Genomic DNA, 21,744 nt, shown 5'->3' on the forward strand with positions numbered 1-21,744 from the left:
ATCTTATTTATTTATATATTATTTATTTATTTATTTATTTAAAAAACAAAAAAGTACGAGCCGACTACGAAGACAGCGACTACGAAGACAAAAGACAGGATAGAACGAATGGAAACACTTGAAATCAGAATATTACAAGTAAAGAATTTATATCTAAACAACAAACAACATCATCATCATGTGATTCATCAATCTTCTATTCATCAACACCAACAACAATTGCAATCGAATTATCCACCATCATCATTTCCATCTACATTGTCACCATCAACGACAACATCGAAATTAATTAAACTAAAAGTTGGAACTGGAAGAATTGGAGGATGGATCAAAAAATATTCATCGATTGATTCGATAACACCGAGTATGACTACTGTCAACAGTTGTATTGATATTCATTGGAATTGGTCATTCTCTTTAAAATATAAATCAAAATATCAATATTTATTTATTAAAGTAAGTTTTAAAGAAAGTCAATATTTATTTATTTATTGATTTATTTATTTGTTTATATTAATTTCTTATTGTTTGTGTTTAGATTATGGAAGATAATTTTCTATCAAGTTTAATTGGAGAATGTAAAATTGATATATTACCATTATACAATTCGCCATATCCACAAGTACATTATATAACAGTTCCAATCATTTCAAATATTGGGAATATTGTACCGTATCAACAACAACAACAATTCCAATCATCGTCATCATCATCATCATTATCGATCAATGTTGGAGAACTCTATATGAGTGTAGTTGTTCATTCAAAACAATCACTTTTAAAATCAATTTCTATATCTTCAATTGATCAATCAACAACCTCTTCATCGTCATCATCATCGACAATGGATGATAACGATCAAATGAATATCGATGATCAAGTTGTCCCAACTACTACAACAACTACAACAACTAGTACTACCATGTTGGGGACATCATTATCAACATCTCCAACATCCCAAACACCTAATAATAATAATATATTATCATTTGCAAATTCAGTTCAAAAAAAGGCAGGTCATCTTTTAAAAGATGTATTTAAATTTAGTCATCATAATCACAATCATAGTCATAGTCATCATAATCATAATAACCAACAAAATAATAATAATAATAATAATAATAATAATAATAATAATAATAATAATAATAATAATAATAATAATAGAGATAAATTAAATATAACAAATTATAATGATGATTTAAATCCATTTACAAATAATAATAGTAATAATATGATGATGGTTGAAAAGAAAAATAATAATAATAATAATTGTTTGATTAGAAATAATCATATTATTAATAACCCATTTTCCAACAATAATAATAATAATGTTTCAACTACTACTACTACTACTACAACAACAACATTACCACCATTAAAAATGTTACAATATATGGATATTGGAGATGATTCATCAAGTTTGGTTAAAGAGATGAAAACATTTTTAATTAAAGAGGATTTGAAAAAAAGTGGGTTGGGACATGGTAGTAGTAGTAGTAGTAGTAGTAGTAGTAGTAGTAGTAGTAGTAGTAGTGGTGGTGGTGGTGGTGGTGGTGGTGTAGTAGAACCAATCCAGACCGATCACTTGTCACTGGTGATTGTACAGTGTAATGGATTCGAACAACATTTTAGACGTGACACATTGACAACTGAGGCAACTGAAGAGAGACGGATGTTATCATGTCGTGTTAAAATTGGTATGAACGATATTCCAAAGGAAACCATCCAAAAACCAATTGACCAATTACTCTGGAAACAGTATTTTGACATGTCACTCTCACACCCACTCCAACGATACACGCTCAACACACAGATGATGACTATTCATCTACTCGACCATTCCACCACTCCCCCCACCATCATTGGTGAGACTAAACCTCTTGACCTATTTTCAATCAATCGTGATAGAATCTTGGAATTAAATTTACCTTTTTATTTTTATCGTGATCGTGATAATCGTGATCGTGATCATCGTAATGATCATCGAGATCATCGTAACAACAACAACAACAATTCAGATTTAGATTTATTGGATTTAGATTCAGATTCTTCTTCCTATGATTCTTCTGATTCCTCTCATTCGTCACCGTCATCAACAACAACTTCAACTTCATCATCTCCATCATCAACAATACATATATTATTAAAATATTCAACTGGAACTTTAACATTGGAGGAAGCATCAGAATTGTTTTATCAATCTGTTTGTGCCAATGACAAGGTATTGGTTGATAGTTTACTAAGACACCAAGTCAATATCAACCATGTGTTTAGAGAAAACAAACATCTCGATAAATCATCATACACTACTCCACTCATCAAGGCTGCCAAACATGGAAATATCCCACTCATCAAATCACTTTTAAAACTTGGTGCTCATATCGACCACACTGATTATGAAGGTTACACTGCTCTCATGAGAGCTGTTCAATATGAAGGTATATTCCAACCTTCAAATATCAATGTTATTAAATTATTATTAAATTATGGTTCAAGTAAGTAACAAAACAAACAAAACTAAAAAACAAAAGAAAACAAAGAAATAATCAAAATATTAATATTTCCTTTTTTCTTTTTTCAAGATCCAACATTAAAGAATTTATATGGTGATGATATATTTAAATTTTGTAATAACAAGGAAATGAAATATTTCTTACAATGTATGTTTGTCATGACAAAAAATAATTTATTTAAATTCAATCAAGTTTATTTACTTTATTATTATTTTTTTTGTTTGTTTAATTTAGCATCAATTCAAAATGATTATTATGAAGTTAAAACAATATTATGTAAAAGTTGTAATTATTTAGAATTTCCATTATGCAATGAACAAAAACATAATAATATAAATTCTATTCTAAATTTAAATAAGAGTTTACAAGATGGTAAATGTATTTGTAAGAATAGAAAGAGTTGTTTGTCATGTGGTTGTAGCAGCAGTACAGAAGAATCAAAAAGAATCATTTCCACTACACAATTGGTTTATTTGGCAAACAATTATTCCCGACAAAATGGTAGAGAAGTATTCCAAATTTCACCTACTCATATTGCAAATTGTCCAATTTGTAAATCTTTTGGTTTCATCGATGATAATCAAATGATCACCGATCATAATAATAATAATAGTTCTTCAACAACATCAATGTTTATTTCACATCTTGCATTTTGTCCAATTCCATTACAATTGGAATCATCCAAAGTTATACTATCACCTCGTCAAGTTGATACTTTACTTCAACTATCTAAAAAAGGGTTAATTTCAAAAGTATCAAATATTTATCAACCCCAACATCAACAACAACAACAAAGAATCCAACTATTATCACTACCACAAGAAATTATTATTACCATTCTTGGACATGTTGGTGATGCTCAAGATTTATTTAATTGTCAACAAGTTTGTCATTATTTTAATCAACTTTTACAAGATGACATGTTTTGGAAAATTAAATTAAATCAATCTTGGCAAACTAATAATAATCAAAATAATCAAAATAATAATAATAGTATTAGTACAACATCAACTTCAACCTCAACCAATTATAATAACAAAATTTTATCATTTAAACAAATATTTAAACATTATTTTAAATTACAAGAATGGATTAGAATATTATTATTAGAGGAAACTTTTAAACCAAGATATCAACTTTTAATTTCACCATTTAATAATATTATATCATCATCAACTATGAATAATACGAATAATTCAATGATTGTAGAATTATCATTAACAGCCAACAAATATTTATTCAACAAGGATGGATTGTCATTCAATTTTGATAATCAATTTAAATTGTATTTGGAGTTTTCTGCGGTTAAAACATTAAAGAGTGTAGAGATTCTTGCTACCAATCAATCAACCCATCTGATTGCCGATCTCTGTTCATTGATGGGGTTGCCATCACACATTAAACGAAATGGTGTCAGTCAAGATACCATTGCCAATCATCAGGGTACAGCCACTATCCGATTGTCTCTGCAAATGAAAGCCATCAATTCTTGGATACACAATTATCTCAATCATATGATCCCTGGATTCCACTCTTTTCTAATGATTCGTGATGATGTTGGTGGTAGTATCATTTTGGATTTTTATTATTATGATATTACTTTAATTCATTTAAATAAATAATAAATTTAAATCTACAACCATCACCTTCCCTTCAATCACTCAATATCCGTTGAACATATCAAAAAGAACAACCAACGTTCAATCAATCAACAACGCTGAACTACAAGCGATTGAAACGATACTGTCCACTCTACCCAACTCACATACATAGCGATAAATACCCTACTAGAAACGACTTCCAACATGTCGATCGAGAGAGGAAGAATCAACATAAAATTTTGAGGATAGATGTTATATCACTCAAACTCGATATCCAATTCAGGTTACTCCAACTTGACAGTCAATTTAAAACTATTTGTCAATATATATCACCTCTTGACAAGTTGGAATGATCAACATTAGATATCGAGTTTGAGGTGTCTAAATATGTACGTATAAATCTTTTCTTTTTTGTTTATTTGTTAGACCTTTTCCAAGTGTTTTAGAAAAAATCAAATCGATTCATTTTTCTTTTTCTATCAATTTCCTTTTTTTGAGATTGATTGTATTGATTGTATAGATTGACAATTTCGTAGAGTCCAAGTGATTCGATATGTTCTATTGAACTGTTTGGTATTTCTTTGATCATATGGTTTGTAAATAGGAATGTTAAAACATCAAAAAAGTTTCTAGGTACACGATGGTTTATATCTTCAAGTCTGAGATGTCTAGTCAATGATCCAACATCACATCTTTTACTTTTAGATGTACGATGACTATATATATATAAAAATTCTATCATTTCCAAATTACATTGTTCAATTGCTAAATTCAATGTATTCGTTGAAATGAATCTATTGTTTTGTACTATTGGTTGTAATTGTAAATACTAAATAAAAAATAAATAGAAAGAGGAATTAAATAAAAAAGTAAATAAATATATATAATTTCTATTTAAATACTATCATACTTACTTTTAAAACATTTAAATGATTATTTTGAGTAGCTCCAATTACTGAATCGATTGAACAACCTTCTGTACGATTTTCAAAAAGAAAAGTAACAATTTCCAAATGCCCCGCTTGACATGCATTGTCATTGACTTTAGTTGTCCAAATATCTGGTGATGAAGGATATCGTTGATGTAGGAATTGGATGACATCTAGTCTACCTTTGGATGCAGCAATTTCAACTGCATGATGTGAACATCCTTGTCTCAAATGATCATCAAGATATCGAATCATTTCCATACTTTGATTACCATCTACTGCAAAATCAATTGCTTTCTCTGTACCTCCTTCAGTTCTATTTAAATTTAAATACTATCGGATAAAATAAATAAATAATTAATTAAATTAATAAATAATTAAATTATATTTCTATTTACTTTAATAATATTTAAATGACCATTTTTTGATGCATTATCTATAGCATTTGTTGTACAACCTTCTGTACGTTTTGTATGAAGGAATTTAACCATTTCCAAGTCAATTTTGGCGGCATTGTCCATAGCAGTAGTACTACATGATTGACCAATATTGTGAAGGTATTCTAATATCTCCAAGTTTGCAGCATAATTCATTGCAAATTTAGATGCTCCCGAGTTTTTGTTGTTATATAACCACTTTACTATTTCAAAATGACCATTCTGTGATGCCCAATCAATAGCATTGGTTGTACATTTCTTTCCTTTTGAATCAAGATATTGAATTATATTTAAATGTCCATTCTTTGACGCATTATCAATTGCATCTTTTGAACATCCTTCTGTACGATTTTCAATTAGAAACTAAATAAAATAAAAAAGAATTAGAATATTAGAATTGTTTAAAGATGTCTGTCTGAGAATCTATATATATATACTTTAACAATATTAAAATGACAATTCTCTGATGCTATATCAATTGCTTCTTTATTACATCCTTCAATTCTATTTTGATGTAAATATTGTACCACATTTAAATGACAATTCTGAGCGGCAATTGTCATTGCATAAATCGTACAACCTTCAGTTCTATTTCGATGTAAATAGTCTACTACATTTAAATGACCATTTGCAGCAGCTATATCCATTACAGCTTTGCAACAGAATGCATGTTTTGTAGTATTATTTAAATATTCTATGATGTTTAAATGACCAGCTTCAGCTGCAGACTTGAATGTCTCTTGTAATGGTAAATCTGGATAGGTAGAGATGAGGAATTTTAATAGATCTATATTCCCATGTCCAGCAATTCTACTTGAAAGTGTGTTATAGTGTGATACGACAGAACAATCTCTTGGGTCGTAATCAGGTGACCAATCGAGAAGACTTTGAAATGTGTCTACTCTAGCATTACGATGAGAACAATATGATGTAATCACATTGGCTCTTCTCTTTTTTATAAAATGGTCTCTTGTTGACAAGTAATGTTTGATAAAGTCCCATGGCATTGCATAGGTAGATATCATCCCAAGAAATGGTAACTTTACAATATCTCTACCTTTTAATGATGTTGGTTGATTGATAGATATCTCTTCAACATGTCTAAATATTAATTGACTAATATATCTTTGACGAAAGATATCAAAGAATGACATTATTGAATGATTAGTTATCTCTCTTTGATATAAAAATGACAGTGCATATGATCATTCATTCATACCTTGGTAGAAAGTCAATCCTATACAAAAAAAAGATAAAAAGAATTTAAAAAGAATAATTTAGAATATTTTCATTATTATTTCCTTTTTATGAAAGACAAAAAAATACTCGACGGTATTTATTTATTTTTTTTTAGGGTTAGGGGATTCAACTTTTTATTTTAAATATTAAAAAAAGATAAAAAATGAAGATTAGACTTTTTGAATATGATTTTATTTTATTTTATTTTATTTTTATTATTATTGTGTGTCACTAAAACAAGTTGAAAATGAAAGTTAAGTAATTTTTCTTTTCTGTTATAAAATGGATACATTTATTTGTCCACAAAAAAGTAGGTTCTAACTTCTTCTTCTTCTTCTTCTTTATTCCTACTTCCAAATATGGCCATCCGTCACAATCCAACAATGGCCGATGCTTGCTAATGAAAAATACATGGCAAGCTTGTTGTGCAAGCAATTTATGACAAATATTCTTATAGAGAGCTGGGTCATTAAAGTTTACTTGAACAACAAACAATCGAAAGATTTCCAGATCCGTTTTGGATAACTCTACCAGTCTTATACCCAAAGATATTGAAAGGTAGTAATCGTAAAGGCAATTCAAAAAAACTTCATATCTTGCTCCATTTCTTCATCTTGATATGTGCCTTGATCTCCGTCCATGTCAAAAGAGTCATCTCCTCTTGTACAAGAGACGGCACTTACATTTAAATTTGTAGACTTTGGGAGTATGACAAAACGTGATTCTTGAATGTGTGCACTCGTTTGTGTTCATATTTGTCGCCACATGAAACGCAGCGACCCCAATGGGTCTTGCCATGATGGATCAATTGAATAACGAGGTCAATGTGATCAACATTTGTGTTGAAGATGTGTTGGCAAGACATTCGGCGACCATGTAGTACCGGGTTTCTTCTAGTGCCACCACTACCACCGATACCATTGTTAACAGTACTACCAACACAACCAATACTATCAACTACGCTACTACCAAGGCTACCAGTGCCATCCTGTAGTGAGCTACTGACACTGTTACTACTTATGTTGCAGTACATGTCTTTTTGCTTTTAATTGATCTTCGTATTGTATACTATTAATTTATTCAGCTTACTTTCTCTCTCTCATTTTTATTATTAAAGCATGCTGTTAAAGCAATTAATTTTAAATGATTATCACCCTAATGAGAGCGAGGCAACGAGTGTAGTTGTTCAAAATAGAAAAAAAAAACTAAAAGAAAGTTTTCCATCAAAGTAAATATCCATCATCTTTATTTTATTATTATTATTGATGATTAAAATGAAATGATGAAAGTACTATCATTATTTATAATAGTATTATTAATACTCTTATCAGTTGTACCAAGGAATCAAGGTACAACCTTTTCAAGTTTGTACAAAAAAAAAAAAGAAAGATCATCATAATATGATAGGTCGGTCTCTAACATTCTTTTCTTTTCTTTTAGTTGTATTGATTCAAGAATTTGATTATGTGATTATTAGATCTACAGATAATTTGAATTTCAGTGATAATGTTAGAGTATTGGATACTAGAGTTGTAGAGATTACAAATAATTGTACAAGATTATTATATAACGATGATGATAATGAAAATGCCAAGATCTTTGTGGAACGACTACGATGTCAACTATCACCAAATATACCAAGCGGGTATATTACAGTATTTAACGAATCAACACGTGATATGGCAGTTGCGTACATTGGTCTCGCTCCAATCATACTATCAATCACTCCTAACCAACAAGTTGCATCGTTTGCAGACCAACAACAAAATAGTAGAAGTAGTAGTAATGCTATCACTATTAAAGGACAATTTTTTGAAAATATATATCCCTATCATATATCATTCAAAAGTATCTATACTGATCATATTGGTTTAGAGTATAGACCGATTGATCAATCTACGATTATCATTGACAAGGGGTTTGTAGGGATTGGTCAAGTAGGTATTACATTGCGAAAAGTAATATCGGCAGACTTGCAACCCCTATCACATACAAGTACTGTTAGTATAGGTGCACCTATCTTTATATCAAGTGATTTTAATGCTACAAGTGGATTAGCAACCATCTACTTTTTAAATCTTTGTCATCCAGATTATCCAAATCAAGTATTAATCAGGTTTCAAGATTCCATCATCTTTCAAAATGTATCATATGATCAAGAAAAGATTTGGTTTAATGTTGGACAAAATGAAACAACATCTTTATTTGGTCCCTATAATATTAAAGTTGGTGGTCAATTATCTTTTATTCAATACCTTTCTCCAATCACTAGTAATAATAATAATAATAATTTACAAGATTTAATAACAAATATTACATTGCCACCAATATTTGGAGGTAATATTACATTGAGTGGAAAATATTTTAAAGAAAAGGATTCACTTGGTATTTCAACTTGGTCATTTTACATGATCGACAGTATAGGTTTAAATATTACTCTTCAACCTATTTGGTCAATTCAAAATAATGACAATATTAATAATAATAAGATACTTGTCTTGTCGATTCCAAGTGGACAAGGATCATTTGATCTTTATTATCAATACAACTCTTTTAATTTTTCATATCAATCAAATGTACCTTTTAAATTGTATTATATCTAAAAAAGAAAAGAAAAGAAAACAACAAACAAACAATTGTACAAATATATATATAAATATATATATAAATATTTATTTTATAAAACATGTAAAAATATTAATAAACTCAAATCGACTTGCGAAAAACTAGTTAAATATCTAAATTTTGTATTTATTTGTTCATTTTCTTTTTGTTTGAGATTAATCTATTATATCTCTTTTTTAATCTATATATATAAATGAGTAATCTATCATTCCTTGATCAACAAGATAGAGAAGATATAAAAAGGTAAAAAAGAAAGATAGAGAGAGAAAGATAGATAGATAGATAGATAGAGAAAGAGATCATCATCATCCGATTCATTATTCATTTACTATTCTTTTCTTTAGAAATCGAAACAATGTATCAAATAAATTAGTATTTAGTGTTGAGAATATATGTCAAAAGATTAGAGAATTATATATAATTGCAAGTAAAGATACAACAAATATCAATGGATTGGAAGTAGAAGCACGTATTGGGTTGATGGTACAGGACCCGAAAACATTTAGATCGGGTATTATCATTGAAGATTGGGCAGCATTGGCAAGACGACTTGCGAGAAAGTATGGAGAAGGTAGAGAGACGACAGAGACTGACTATTTGTATACACAGCATCGTGTCACTGTCGATGTAAACGGTCAAGTCATTAAAAGCGAAGCAAAGATTGACAAGACTGCCTTTGATCAATCGACAAGTCTCATCTATGACGTTCGTGTATCAACATCGATCGAACGACAACTTGGACAATTGCCATTGGTACCACCACCCGAATCAAGTTCACAAAGAACCAAGTTTAGACATACTTTTATCGATGTTGACAACCCTCAATGGAAAATCGACATGACACTTGTCAGAACCAATACTGGTGAAGAAACTTATGAAGTTGAATTGGAAATATTTAATACTTATATTATTGACGCTCTTGAAAAAAATACTCTACATAATTTAATTTCAAAATTTATTAATGAAGTAAATAGAATAGAAAAGAAAAGAAATAGAAATGGATTGATTAATTAATTAATTTATTTTATTTTATTTATTTTGATATATAGACAAAAAATATAATAACAATGATTCAACCAGGGAGATTATCATTTCCTGATATTCAAATGACAAAACTTGAAGATCCAAGATTTGTTGATGTTTTAAAAGTAAACAAAAAAAAAAAAACAAATAATATTACTTTTTTTTTATTTACTTACTTTTTTATTTTTAGCAAAAAGTACTTGGGTATATACCAGATTGTAATCCAAATAGAACAAGAGAATTTCCAGGAGCAATGCCAATTAATTTTGGTAAAAAACATTTTCCAACCATTCAAAGAGATATGTATTATGTTTCTGAAAAAACAGATGGTATTAGATATATGATATTAATTTATAAAGGTGTCATGTATATGATTGATAGAAAATTTGATTTTTTTAAAATCGATGGTAATGAGTATGTACAAAAACAAAAAACAAAAAAAAAAAGGAATTTAAATGATTTAATCTTTTTATTTTCTATTTTTTTTTTAGTGAATTATGTAAAGTATTACATGATGATACATTATTGGATGGAGAAATGATTAGACATTTAGAATCAAAAGAACCAATGTATTTTATTTTTGATATTTTGGCAAGAGAAAACACGAAATTTGGAGATAAACTTTTTCAAGAGAGAATGCAACATATTGGTAAAGTTGTAGGTGACTATAGACAAAGCGTAGGGTCAGGAGAATTGGGTAAAACTCCTTTTATCCTCATTGCCAAAAGCTTTTTTGAAAAGAAACATATTTCAAAAATCTTTTCAAGTATTAAAACGTAAGAAATGAAAGAAAGAGAGATAGAGATATTATATTCATTTGGTAAATATTTATTTACTTATCTTTTATTTTTTAGAAATAAAAATGGAGAAAGAATATTTTCAGATCAAAAAAGAAATCATCAAACAGATGGACTTATTTTAACACCAAACAACGCATACAAAGCATATGCAGATCAAAGTCTGTTTAAATGGAAATATTTGGATTTGTGGACAATTGATTTCAAGGTGGCTCAAAACAGTGATAGGAAATGGTTTCTTCATTGTGCGGGTCCCAATAATACCGATATTCCTTGCAAGGAATTAATGTTGTCAACTGAAGACTTTGCACTACTAAGCACCGATTATAAGAGATCACGTGATCAGGGTTGCTTTATTGCCGAGTTTTCATTTGAATTTTCAAAGGGAATTTGGAAGTATCATTTGGTGAGACCAGACAAGAAACGTGCCAATTATATCACTGTTTTTGTTGATACTATGGAATCTATTTGTGAAGGAATCACCAAAGAAGAGTTGGAATACAGATTCTTGTGTGCTGGTGGTCATGACAATTGGGATGTTGAAGTAGAAAAAATGCGTCACCATATTGCTTCAACTCTTACCAATAAACTTAAACAACAACAACAACAACAACACCAACAACAAAAAATTCAACAACCTCAACATCATAGTCAACATCATGGTCAACATCAACAACATCAACAACATCAACAACAAGATGATATTTTTGGTGGAGGTAGTTCATCCAATCACAATTATGATCCTCATGGTCAAAGATAAAAAAAATATAATAAAAATTTTATATATATCTCTTTTATTTTTTAAATTAGATCATTCATAATTTCAGTTAGATCATAACCAATACTTTCAAATGAACGTTTATGTTTACTTTTTGTTTCATTGTCTAATCTTGGTTTGCTTGATAGAGTTTGTTTCACATGATTTAACAATTTCTTGATGGCAACAATATCTTCACCAATACTAATCGCCGGTGAAGTTCCTCTTGATTGCATTAAATCCATTTGACTCTTGAAATTAAATTGTTGTTGTTGTTGTATTTGAGGATTTCTTAAATTTTCTTTCCATTTTTCAATATTTTTAATAAATCTTTGATTCAATAGAGATTGTTCAATTAGATAATCTCTTGTCGTCAAAAGATTTGGAATTGAAAACCATGTTTGATTATTTATAAATTTATCTCGAAGTTGATTATCTTGTGGTATCAATGATGCTAGTTTACTTCTATTATTATTAAATATATTTGAAAATGAATTAATTGAACTAAAATGTAAAAAGGAAAATATTATTAATATTATTATTATTATTTGTTTTTTTTTCTTTTTTTACCATTCAATTGAACTTGTAATAATCCAAGAATTATGATTATGATTATTTTTAAATAAATTAATAAATAATTTTTGTAAAGTTGAATGTAATTGTTGTTGATCCATTTGAGTCAATGATGAATTATTTTTTGCCAAGTTTGTTAAAAATAGAGTAACTATAACCTTGTTTGATATTGCTATATTGATACTTGAATTTAAAATCTCTAAAATTTGTTTATGATTTAATTTTGAAATTAATTTGACAAGTGAACCATAAATTGGTTGTAAGATATTTGATAAAAGTAGAGGATAGTTCAAAAGTGTTGAAATATTTTCAATAATATTATTTTTATGATATAATGCTATATCAATAGATGAAATTGATTCAATTATTGTTAATATATTTTCCTAGATGAAGAATAAAAAATAAATATTAGTTTTCTTTTTTTCTTTGTTTTTTTTTTTTTTTTTTCTTATACCAAGTTTGTTGAATCAAATTTAGATAAATGATTTAATTTTGATTGATAATATTTTAATTTAATAAAACATTGATCAAGTAAATCTACAATTTTCTCTTTAACCAATGGCGATAATATTATATACAAATTTGATCCCAAAGATTCAAGATAGATCATTGCAGAGATTGGTACAACCATTGTATTATGGTCTTGACCAACAACAATTTGTTGTTGAAAATCTTTTAAAAAATGATTATATAATATGATTTGTTTGTTTTGATCCATTACCATTCCAACTAATAATTTACATAAATAATTTTTCTTTATAATAAGGTTAAATATATTTCTATTATTTAAATTTTTAAACTAAAAAGAGTAAAAAAATAAAATTAATAAATAAATAAATATTTGTTTTTCTTTTTTTTTATCATACAAAAGAAATAATTTCTAAATCAATTAATTTTTTTGATTGATCATTACAATGATCATATAAAATAGTCCAAATACCAATTGAAATTTTAGCTATATAATCATTTAAACCAATAATATTTTTTAAAATGAATCGATAAAGTGAAATGTCAGATGTAATCGATTTACTTTGTTTAAATAATCTAATAAAACAAGTAAACAAATATTTTGTAAATGTTTTACTTGATAAAATGACAGGAGTTGTTTCTAGTATTTGAAAACACATTTGAAATAATTTAAATGGTATTGATTGATCTTGAAATAAAATGTTGTTTCCAAATGTTGATAAAATGAAAAATAATTTTCCAATCTTTTGATCTTGTGAATAGGAATGACTATTTGTTTGTTGTTGTAATAATACTCTTGTTATTCTTTCATGTCTACCAAATTTCCATAAAAATCCTGATAAATCATTTACACGGTTTATATAATCTGGTTGTGTTGTTGATTTTTTCTCTTCCATTGATTCTAAACAATACTTGTAAAGATCGTAAAGTGATAGCATTGAATTTGTTAAACTTTCATTATCCAAATAGGAAGAGAAATGTTCAAAAAATATTTGTGTTGTATTTAGAAAAAATATTGATAGTTTTAATGATACTTTGTTTTCTGGTTGATTTGATACCTTAAAGTAAAAAAAATATATTAATAATATGAACAATAATATAATTATATTTAAAATTTAAATTTCATACTCTTTCTAATTGATCTTTACAAGAATTTAATAATTTTTCAAGAGTTGATCTTATATCAATCTTTTCCAATAAATCAAACTTGTTTTCACAATCCAATATAAATATATTTTTAAGTGCCTTGTAAATATTTAATTTTACTGGTTGATTACTATCAATTCCTTCTTGAAATACATTTAATAATTCTTGACAATCTAAATAAAAGAAAAAGGAAAAGAAGAAGAGTTAAAATTTTGTTTATCTTTTTGTTTCTATTCTATTTTTCTTACATTCAACAAGATGTTTTAAATTTTGAGGATTTGATAATTGAAATGAATTGACAGAAAATAAAAGGTTTTTTAAAAGTAATAGATTCTTGTCAATGTTTTCATAGAGTTGATCATTTATCTGTTCCAATGATTGATCGCCAAATTCTAGTGTAATAGATTTAAAAGGTTTTGAAAAATCTTTGATTGGTTTTGCAACTCTGATCAAGGTGACCGATGAAGACAGCAACTGACGTATCATTGCCATTGAAACGGGATAGAATGATCCTAAACGCTCTAAAATCGATGATAACAATAGTACTAGAGTATCAATTGATTTGACCCAAAAGTAAATTGATTGTTCATCATCATGTTGTTGGTGGTGGTTTGATGTCTGACTTGTAACATTAATGTTTTCCAACAAGTTTTGAATATCTCTTACGCGTATTGAAATAGTATCTTTTAATCGTTTAATAAACAATGATAGAAATTGACTTGTAAATGACCATCCCTTATCATTACCCATTGACATTGGTAACAAATTTGTATAATATGTATTTGCCAAAGTCACTACTATATATGATGTTGGTGCATCTTTTGTTTCTAAATATTTCTAATAAACAAACAAAGAACAAAGAAGTAAGTAAGTAAGTATACTATACTATGTATTCACTCTCTACTCTCCTCTACTCTCCTCTACTCTCCTCTACTCTAATCTACTCTAATACATACTCCCAATACTTCTAAAAACACATCTTTATTCTTTTGTAAACCTTGGGGTGAACAATTAGTGTATAACTTATCGAGACTCTCTCTTTGTTGTGTTAGTTCTATATTAGGTTCAAGTAGATTCTTTAAATGCGGTTCCATTCTTTGTCTCTCCTCGTCTCTCTCTCTTTATCTCATTTATCAAAAAGTAAGAGGAATGAAAAAACTACAGAATGTTTTGATGCACTTCCCTCTTTTTTTAGTTTTCCACTAAATCTACTTCTACTTCATTATTTACTTTTTATTTTTCAAAAAGAATGGCGGAAACAAATAATACTACTTCTTTTTCATCTTCATCATTCAATGATATACTTAAATCTCAGTATATTAGATGTAAGATATTCAATTTTATAACAGATATATCAAAGATTGATAAAGAGGTTTATAGAGGTGGTGGAGGTAATCAAGATGATGTACCACGTTGTAGAAAGGTTTGGTTAAAAGGTAGAGATATCATAAAGTTACCTCATCTTGGTTTGATATCAAAGTATGGTATGTCATGGGACTTTATCAAACATTATCTACCAGATAATAAGGATAAACACAAAGACAAGGATAAAGATAAAACATGGTTAAGAAGAATTGATGTGATTACCAAGTATTGTTCACACCGAAATGCAACATTGGACACTCTCAAACATCTATTGGAATGGTCACCTGATTATGAAAATAAGAAAGATTTACGTATCAATATTGGATCGACATCAGATACAGTAAATGCAAGTCTACCTAGTATATCAAGTATTTCAAATAGAGATATATTGGAATATCTAATTGAAAACTACCCAAATATTTGTTTGGATGGTGTAGCTGATAATGCTGCCAAATGTGGTTATCTAGCAATCATAGAATTATTAAACTCTAGTCAAAGAGGTCGTCAACATTTAGATTATTCTGATACAATGTGTATAGCTTCAAAAAATGGTCAATTACACATTGTACAATATTTACATAATTATCTCCCTCGGAAACAATCATCAACTTCAATGATTGATTTATCTTCAACACATGGTCATTTAAATGTTTTAAAGGTAAGAAATATAAGAAATATATATTTATCTAAGAGATAAGAAATAATAATATTAATATTCTAAATATTCCTATTAGTTTCTTCATGAAAATAGATCAGAAGGTTGTTCAATGTCAGCTATTAATGGGGCAGCTATGAATGGTCATATTGAAGTTGTAAAGGTTTGTAATTAAATATCATTAATAATCATTCTTTTATTCATTCCATTCCAATACTATTTTCTCTATATCTATATATAGTTTTTATATTTTAATAGAGAGGATTGGAAAAGAGGTATTCAAAAGAATCATCAATTAAATCTAATGGATATTGTATCAAACTATGGTCATTTTGAAATTTTAAAGGTAACAAACAAAAAAAAACAAAAAAAAGACAAAACTATTCTATTCTATCCAACAAACAATCTTACTTACTTTCTTTGTTTACTTTAGTTTTTAAATGAAAATAGATCAATTCCTGCTACATGCTCGACAAATTGTATGGACTGGGCTGCAAAAAATGGAAGATTAGACATTTTAGAGTATTTACATTTAAATAGGACAGAGGGATGTTCATCTAAGGCTATGGACAATGCTGCTATGAACGGCCATTTAAATGTAGTTCAATGGTTACATCGGAATAGAAGCGAGGGATGTAGTAAAAAAGCTTTGGATAATGCATCTACTTTGGAGGTGGTTCAGTTTCTAGATCAATATCGACAAGAAGGTGCAACAACTAGAGCAATGGATAATGCTGCTACAATTGGTCGATTAGATATTATAATGTATCTAAATGAAAATAGAACTGAAGGTACTTCAATGAATACTATGGATAATGCAATTGAAAATGGTCATCTTGATATTGTCAAAGTAAGTAATAGAAATAGAAATAGAAATAGAAAGTTTAATTATTTAAGTTTATTTAATTATTTATTTAATTTAATTTAATTATTTAGTGGTTAGTTGAAAATCGTAGTGAAGGAGGTTCAGGACGTGCAATGAGTAAGGCAATATTTGCAAATGCAAGTTTTGAAATGATCCATTATATTCATGAAAACTTGAAACAAGTTGGATATTTGACCCCAACCACTGCTGCAAGGATTGGTCGATTGGATATCATTGAATTTCTAGATAAATATTATGGTGATAGTGGTGGTACATGGACAAATGAAATTATGGATATGGCAGCGGCCGTGGGACATTTAGAAATTGTTCAATATCTTCATCAGAATCGTACTGAAGGTTGTACTCTGAGTGCTATTGAAAAAGCAGCAGAATATAATCATTTAAATATTATTAAAGTAAGAAGTAGTACAATAAGAATTTTAAATCATTTTGATATTAATATTTCATTTCTTTTAATATATTTAGTTTTTATATTTGAATAAAAGTGAAGAAAGTATTGAAAAAGCATTGGATCAAGCAATTGTAAATGGACATTTAGAGATTGTTAGATGGATCATTGAAAACTGTACAAGACCAATTATCAAGAGCCCTAATCCTCTATTAGAACCTCCATTCTTTAAAATACAGGTAGTTTATGCATTTGAAATATTTACTTTTTTATTGCAACATGATATGATTGACACGACTCTAATCAACAGTCAATACATTAAGAATATGTATTCTCGTCATCATTTTGAATTGGTCCAACTTTGTAATTCATTATTAAATATAAATACAAAAATTGGAAATTAATAAATACAACACCCAAATTAAATGTGTTTCATTATTTTTTAGTTTATTTGCTATTATAATTAATGAATCCTTGTACAAATAATATATTTAAAGTACCATATTTCCAAAACCAACGCGTAATATTAATATTTTTCTATTTTTATTTCTATTTCTTTTGTTTATAATTACAAATAGAACCAAGAAATTGATGATAATGCATTGCATTATGCTATATTTTATGATGGTTTTGGGATAAAAGTGGTGTCAATCATATCACATGCCAATAAAAAAGAAAGAAAAAGGAAAAAAAGTATTACTTTGTACAGTCCTTTTTTTTTCAAGTAGCAGTAGTCATTTTGAAAGATGACTACAAATATTAATAAAAATATATTTAAAGTACAGTATATAAGACGTGTTATCTTTAATCAACTGGAAGAGATATCAAAGATAAAGAAGGATAATAATAATGATCAATCATCATCATCATCATCATCATCAACATTATGGTTAAAAGGTAAAGATATCATCAAATTACCTCATCTTGGTTTGATATCAAAGTATGGTATGTCATGGGACTTTATCAAACATTATCTACCCGTCAAGGATAATGTATCATGGTTAAGAAGACTAGATGTTATTACTCGTTATTGTTGTCATCGTAATGCAACATTGGACACTCTCAAACATCTATTGGAATGGTCAAAAGATTATGATATTACAAAAAGTTTACATATCAATCTTGGATCAACATCCGATACACTAAAGAAAAGGTCACGTAACATTCGAACCATTTCAAATAGAGATATATTAGAGTATCTCATCCAAAACTACCCAAATGTTTGTCTTAAAGGTATAGCTGATAATGCTGCCAAATGTGGTTATCTACCAATCATAGAGTTGTTAAACTCTTATAATATCCCATTTAATCGATCAAAAGCAATGCATATTGCATCAGTCAACGGTCAATTTAATATCATGAGATATTTACATGACTATCTTCCAAAGAAACAATCATCAACTGTCATGATGGATTATACTTCAAGTAATGGAAATTTAGAATTGTTAAAAGTAAGTAAAGGATGATTGGTTTGTTTTATAATATTCTAACAAACAATAGTTTCTTCATGAAAATAGATCAGAAGGTTGTACAAAGGCATCTATTCATTGGGCTGCAATGGGTGGTTATTTTGAAGTCGTAAAGGTATGCCAGATCGCAGGTCACCCACGCAACTCTATCATTCAATTCTTTCTAATATTATTTCATATACCACCTATCTTAGTTTTTATATTCTAATCGATTATTGGATTTGAAAAGAGGTGGTGACCAGGATATCTATAGAATTAATTTAATTGATATTGTATCAAGAGAAGGTTATAATGAAATTTTAAAGGTATATTCTTGAAAGTAAAAAGATAAACAAATTATAATTACATTTAATCTAAATTACCTTTATTTTTACTAGTTTTTAAATGAAAATAGATCATCAATTCCGACAACAGGTACAACCAATGCTATGGATTGGGCAGCAGAGAGAGGCCATTTAAATATTTTAGAGTATTTACATTTGAATCGTAGTGAAGGTTGCACAAAGTATTCTATGGACAAGGCTGCTGTGAACGGTCATCTAAATGTAGTTCAATGGTTACATTGGAATAGAACAGAAGGAGGTACGACATCGGCTTTAGATTATGCATCAACTTTGGAAATAGTTGAATTTCTAGACAAAAATAGACAAGAAGGTGCAACACCTAAAGCAATGGATCGTGCTGCTTTAATGGGCAGATTGGATATTATAATGTATCTTGATAAAAATAGAACTGAAGGATGTACAACTGATGCTATAGATAATGCAATTAAAAGTGGTCACACAGATATTGTCAAAGTAAGTAAATGGAAAATGATGGAAAATAGAAAATATATCTTTATTTAATTTTTAATTTAATTATTTATTTATTTAGTGGTTAGTTGAGAATCGTAGTGAAGGATTTTCAAGGTATTCAATGCTCTATGCTATTAAAACCAATGCAAGTATGGAAATGATATACTATATTCATGAAAACTCGAAAAGCAAAAAGTGTACGCCAAATGCAGCTACGGCATGCCATGCAATCGAGATGGGTCGATTGGATATAGTCGAATTTTTTCATCAACACTATCGCAATATTCCAATAGTATGGGGAGGTACATACCACGGACATACCATGGATGAGGCCGCAACTAGAGGATATTTGGATATTGTTCAATTCCTTTATCATAATCGTACTGAAGGTAATGTATTACGAGCAATAGAAAGAGCAGCAGAAAATGGACATTTAAATATTATAAAGGTAAATATAATATATATATATATATATATATATATATAATAATAATAATAATTTAATATTGATTGATTGATCTATCTTTGACTAACCAATCTATCTATCTATATATATTTAGTTTTTACATTTAAATAGAACAAATGAAATGAATTTATCAAATGCATTGAATAATGCTATCAATTATAATCAACATAGTTTTATAGATGTAGTAAAATATATTATAGAGACACGTCCAAAAGGACAACGGACAAGATTAGATCCTCCAAAATTTAAAAGTAGAAATATATATGCATACGATGTTTTCTTGGTTTTATTGGAATATGATATGATTGACATTACTCAAATCAATAGTGATTATATTAGATTAATGTATTCAAGATGTCATTTTGAATTGGTTGATCTTTGTAATACATTATCAAAAATTAATACCAAAATTGAAAATGAATCTTGTTTAGATCCTTGGCTCTAAAAAAAAAAACATTATAATAAACCATATACAGATTCACATCTCTTTCATTTTTTTAAAGATGACTACAAATAATATATTTAAAGTACCGTATATAAGACATGTTATCTTTAATCAACTTAGGAAGAAGAATCGATCATCAACAACATTATGGTTAAAAGGTCAAGATATCATCAAATTACCTCATCTTGAAATGATATCAAAGTATGGTATGTCATGGGACTTTATCAAACATTACCTACCCAACAAGGATAATGTATCATGGTTAAGAAGATTAGATGTTATTACTAGTTATTGTTTACATCCAAATGCAACATTGGACACTCTCAAACATCTATTGGAATGGTCACCTGATTATGATATCACTAAAGGTTTACATATCAATCTTGGATCAACATCAGATACACTAAAGAAAAGGTCACGTAACATTCAAACCATTTCAAATAGAGATATATTAGAGTATCTCATCCAAAACTACCCAAATGTTTGTCTTAAAGGTATAGCTGAAAATGCCGCCAAATGTGGATACCTACCAATCATAGAGTTGTTAAACTCTTATAATATTGATATTGGTCTACCATTTAATCGATCAAAAGCAATGCATATTGCATCAGTCAACGGTCAATTTAATATCATGAGATATTTACATGACTTCATCCCAAAGAGACAAGTAGCAACTGTCATGATGGATCATTCTTCAAAATTTGGAAATTTAGAAATGTTAAAAGTAAGTATAGTAAATCTCTATAAATATTATTATTATTATTATTATTATTATTATTATTATTATGTTCTAATATTATATTCCTATTAGTTTCTTCATGAAAATAGATCAGAAGGTTGTTCAACGGCATCCATTCATTGGGCTGCAATCAATGGTCATTTTGAAGTTGTAAAGGTATGTCTCATTTTTGTATAATATGTATTTTTTATTTTAAAAACCTCTTATTCTAATATTCTATCTATAATACCATAGTTTTTATATTTTAATAGAACTGATTGGCAAAGAACAAGTGGAGAGAATGATATCAGGTACATTTATTTAATAGATATTGTAGCAAACAATGGTCATTTTGAAATTTTAAAGGTATCACTGAAAAAAAAAAAAAAAGATAAATTATTATTATTATCCATCAACAAACAATATTACTTACTTTTTTGTTCTTTT

General features: G+C 28.1%; 8 protein-coding genes across 8 annotated transcripts; 6 read left to right on the forward strand and 2 right to left on the reverse strand.

Annotated features, from left to right (window-relative positions):
• Positions 1 to 108: 108 nt before the first annotated feature.
• On the forward strand, positions 109 to 4,480 carry DFA_04165 (ankyrin repeat-containing protein; the record flags this gene model as incomplete). Its single annotated transcript, XM_004366516.1, has 6 exons — positions 109 to 456; positions 539 to 1,761; positions 1,912 to 2,498; positions 2,586 to 2,663; positions 2,751 to 3,801; positions 4,462 to 4,480. The coding sequence occupies 6 exons, from the start codon at positions 109 to 111 to the stop codon at positions 4,478 to 4,480; spliced, it is 3,306 nt and encodes a 1,101-aa protein (XP_004366573.1).
• Positions 4,481 to 4,559: 79 nt separating this feature from the next.
• Positions 4,560 to 7,755, reverse strand: DFA_04166 (uncharacterized protein; the record flags this gene model as incomplete). Its single annotated transcript, XM_004366517.1, has 6 exons — positions 4,560 to 4,946; positions 5,032 to 5,379; positions 5,445 to 5,846; positions 5,921 to 6,659; positions 7,045 to 7,201; positions 7,518 to 7,755. 6 exons carry the CDS (start codon positions 7,753 to 7,755, stop codon positions 4,560 to 4,562), a joined length of 2,271 nt encoding a protein of 756 aa, XP_004366574.1.
• Positions 7,756 to 8,001: 246 nt separating this feature from the next.
• Positions 8,002 to 9,325, forward strand: DFA_04167 (uncharacterized protein; the record flags this gene model as incomplete). The annotated part of the gene is made up of 2 exons (XM_004366518.1): positions 8,002 to 8,086; positions 8,163 to 9,325. 2 exons carry the CDS (start codon positions 8,002 to 8,004, stop codon positions 9,323 to 9,325), a joined length of 1,248 nt encoding a protein of 415 aa, XP_004366575.1.
• Positions 9,326 to 9,540: 215 nt separating this feature from the next.
• DFA_04168 (uncharacterized protein) lies at positions 9,541 to 11,927 on the forward strand (the record flags this gene model as incomplete). Its single annotated transcript, XM_004366519.1, has 6 exons — positions 9,541 to 9,590; positions 9,692 to 10,313; positions 10,397 to 10,495; positions 10,561 to 10,784; positions 10,862 to 11,146; positions 11,225 to 11,927. 6 exons carry the CDS (start codon positions 9,541 to 9,543, stop codon positions 11,925 to 11,927), a joined length of 1,983 nt encoding a protein of 660 aa, XP_004366576.1.
• Positions 11,928 to 11,994: 67 nt separating this feature from the next.
• Positions 11,995 to 15,205, reverse strand: DFA_04169 (uncharacterized protein; the record flags this gene model as incomplete). Its single annotated transcript, XM_004366520.1, has 9 exons — positions 11,995 to 12,011; positions 12,037 to 12,428; positions 12,495 to 12,880; positions 12,952 to 13,169; positions 13,239 to 13,296; positions 13,364 to 14,023; positions 14,094 to 14,284; positions 14,360 to 14,948; positions 15,068 to 15,205. 9 exons carry the CDS (start codon positions 15,203 to 15,205, stop codon positions 11,995 to 11,997), a joined length of 2,649 nt encoding a protein of 882 aa, XP_004366577.1.
• A 155-nt stretch (positions 15,206 to 15,360) lies between these two features.
• DFA_04170 (uncharacterized protein) lies at positions 15,361 to 17,809 on the forward strand (the record flags this gene model as incomplete). The annotated part of the gene is made up of 6 exons (XM_004366521.1): positions 15,361 to 16,134; positions 16,211 to 16,294; positions 16,373 to 16,477; positions 16,565 to 16,981; positions 17,068 to 17,412; positions 17,483 to 17,809. 6 exons carry the CDS (start codon positions 15,361 to 15,363, stop codon positions 17,807 to 17,809), a joined length of 2,052 nt encoding a protein of 683 aa, XP_004366578.1.
• Positions 17,810 to 18,151: 342 nt separating this feature from the next.
• On the forward strand, positions 18,152 to 20,579 carry DFA_04171 (uncharacterized protein; the record flags this gene model as incomplete). Its single annotated transcript, XM_004366522.1, has 6 exons — positions 18,152 to 18,856; positions 18,906 to 18,989; positions 19,069 to 19,179; positions 19,252 to 19,671; positions 19,748 to 20,116; positions 20,229 to 20,579. The coding sequence occupies 6 exons, from the start codon at positions 18,152 to 18,154 to the stop codon at positions 20,577 to 20,579; spliced, it is 2,040 nt and encodes a 679-aa protein (XP_004366579.1).
• Positions 20,580 to 20,637: 58 nt separating this feature from the next.
• DFA_04172 (uncharacterized protein) lies at positions 20,638 to 21,575 on the forward strand (the record flags this gene model as incomplete). The annotated part of the gene is made up of 4 exons (XM_004366523.1): positions 20,638 to 20,666; positions 20,700 to 21,303; positions 21,391 to 21,474; positions 21,570 to 21,575. The coding sequence occupies 4 exons, from the start codon at positions 20,638 to 20,640 to the stop codon at positions 21,573 to 21,575; spliced, it is 723 nt and encodes a 240-aa protein (XP_004366580.1).
• Between the last annotated feature and the right edge of the window lie 169 nt (positions 21,576 to 21,744).

The sequence above is a fragment of the Cavenderia fasciculata genome (assembly GCF_000203815.1).
Source record: "Cavenderia fasciculata unplaced genomic scaffold Scf_Dfasci-G-b-285a01.f1-5, whole genome shotgun sequence".
NCBI lineage: Eukaryota > Evosea > Eumycetozoa > Acytosteliales > Cavenderiaceae > Cavenderia > Cavenderia fasciculata.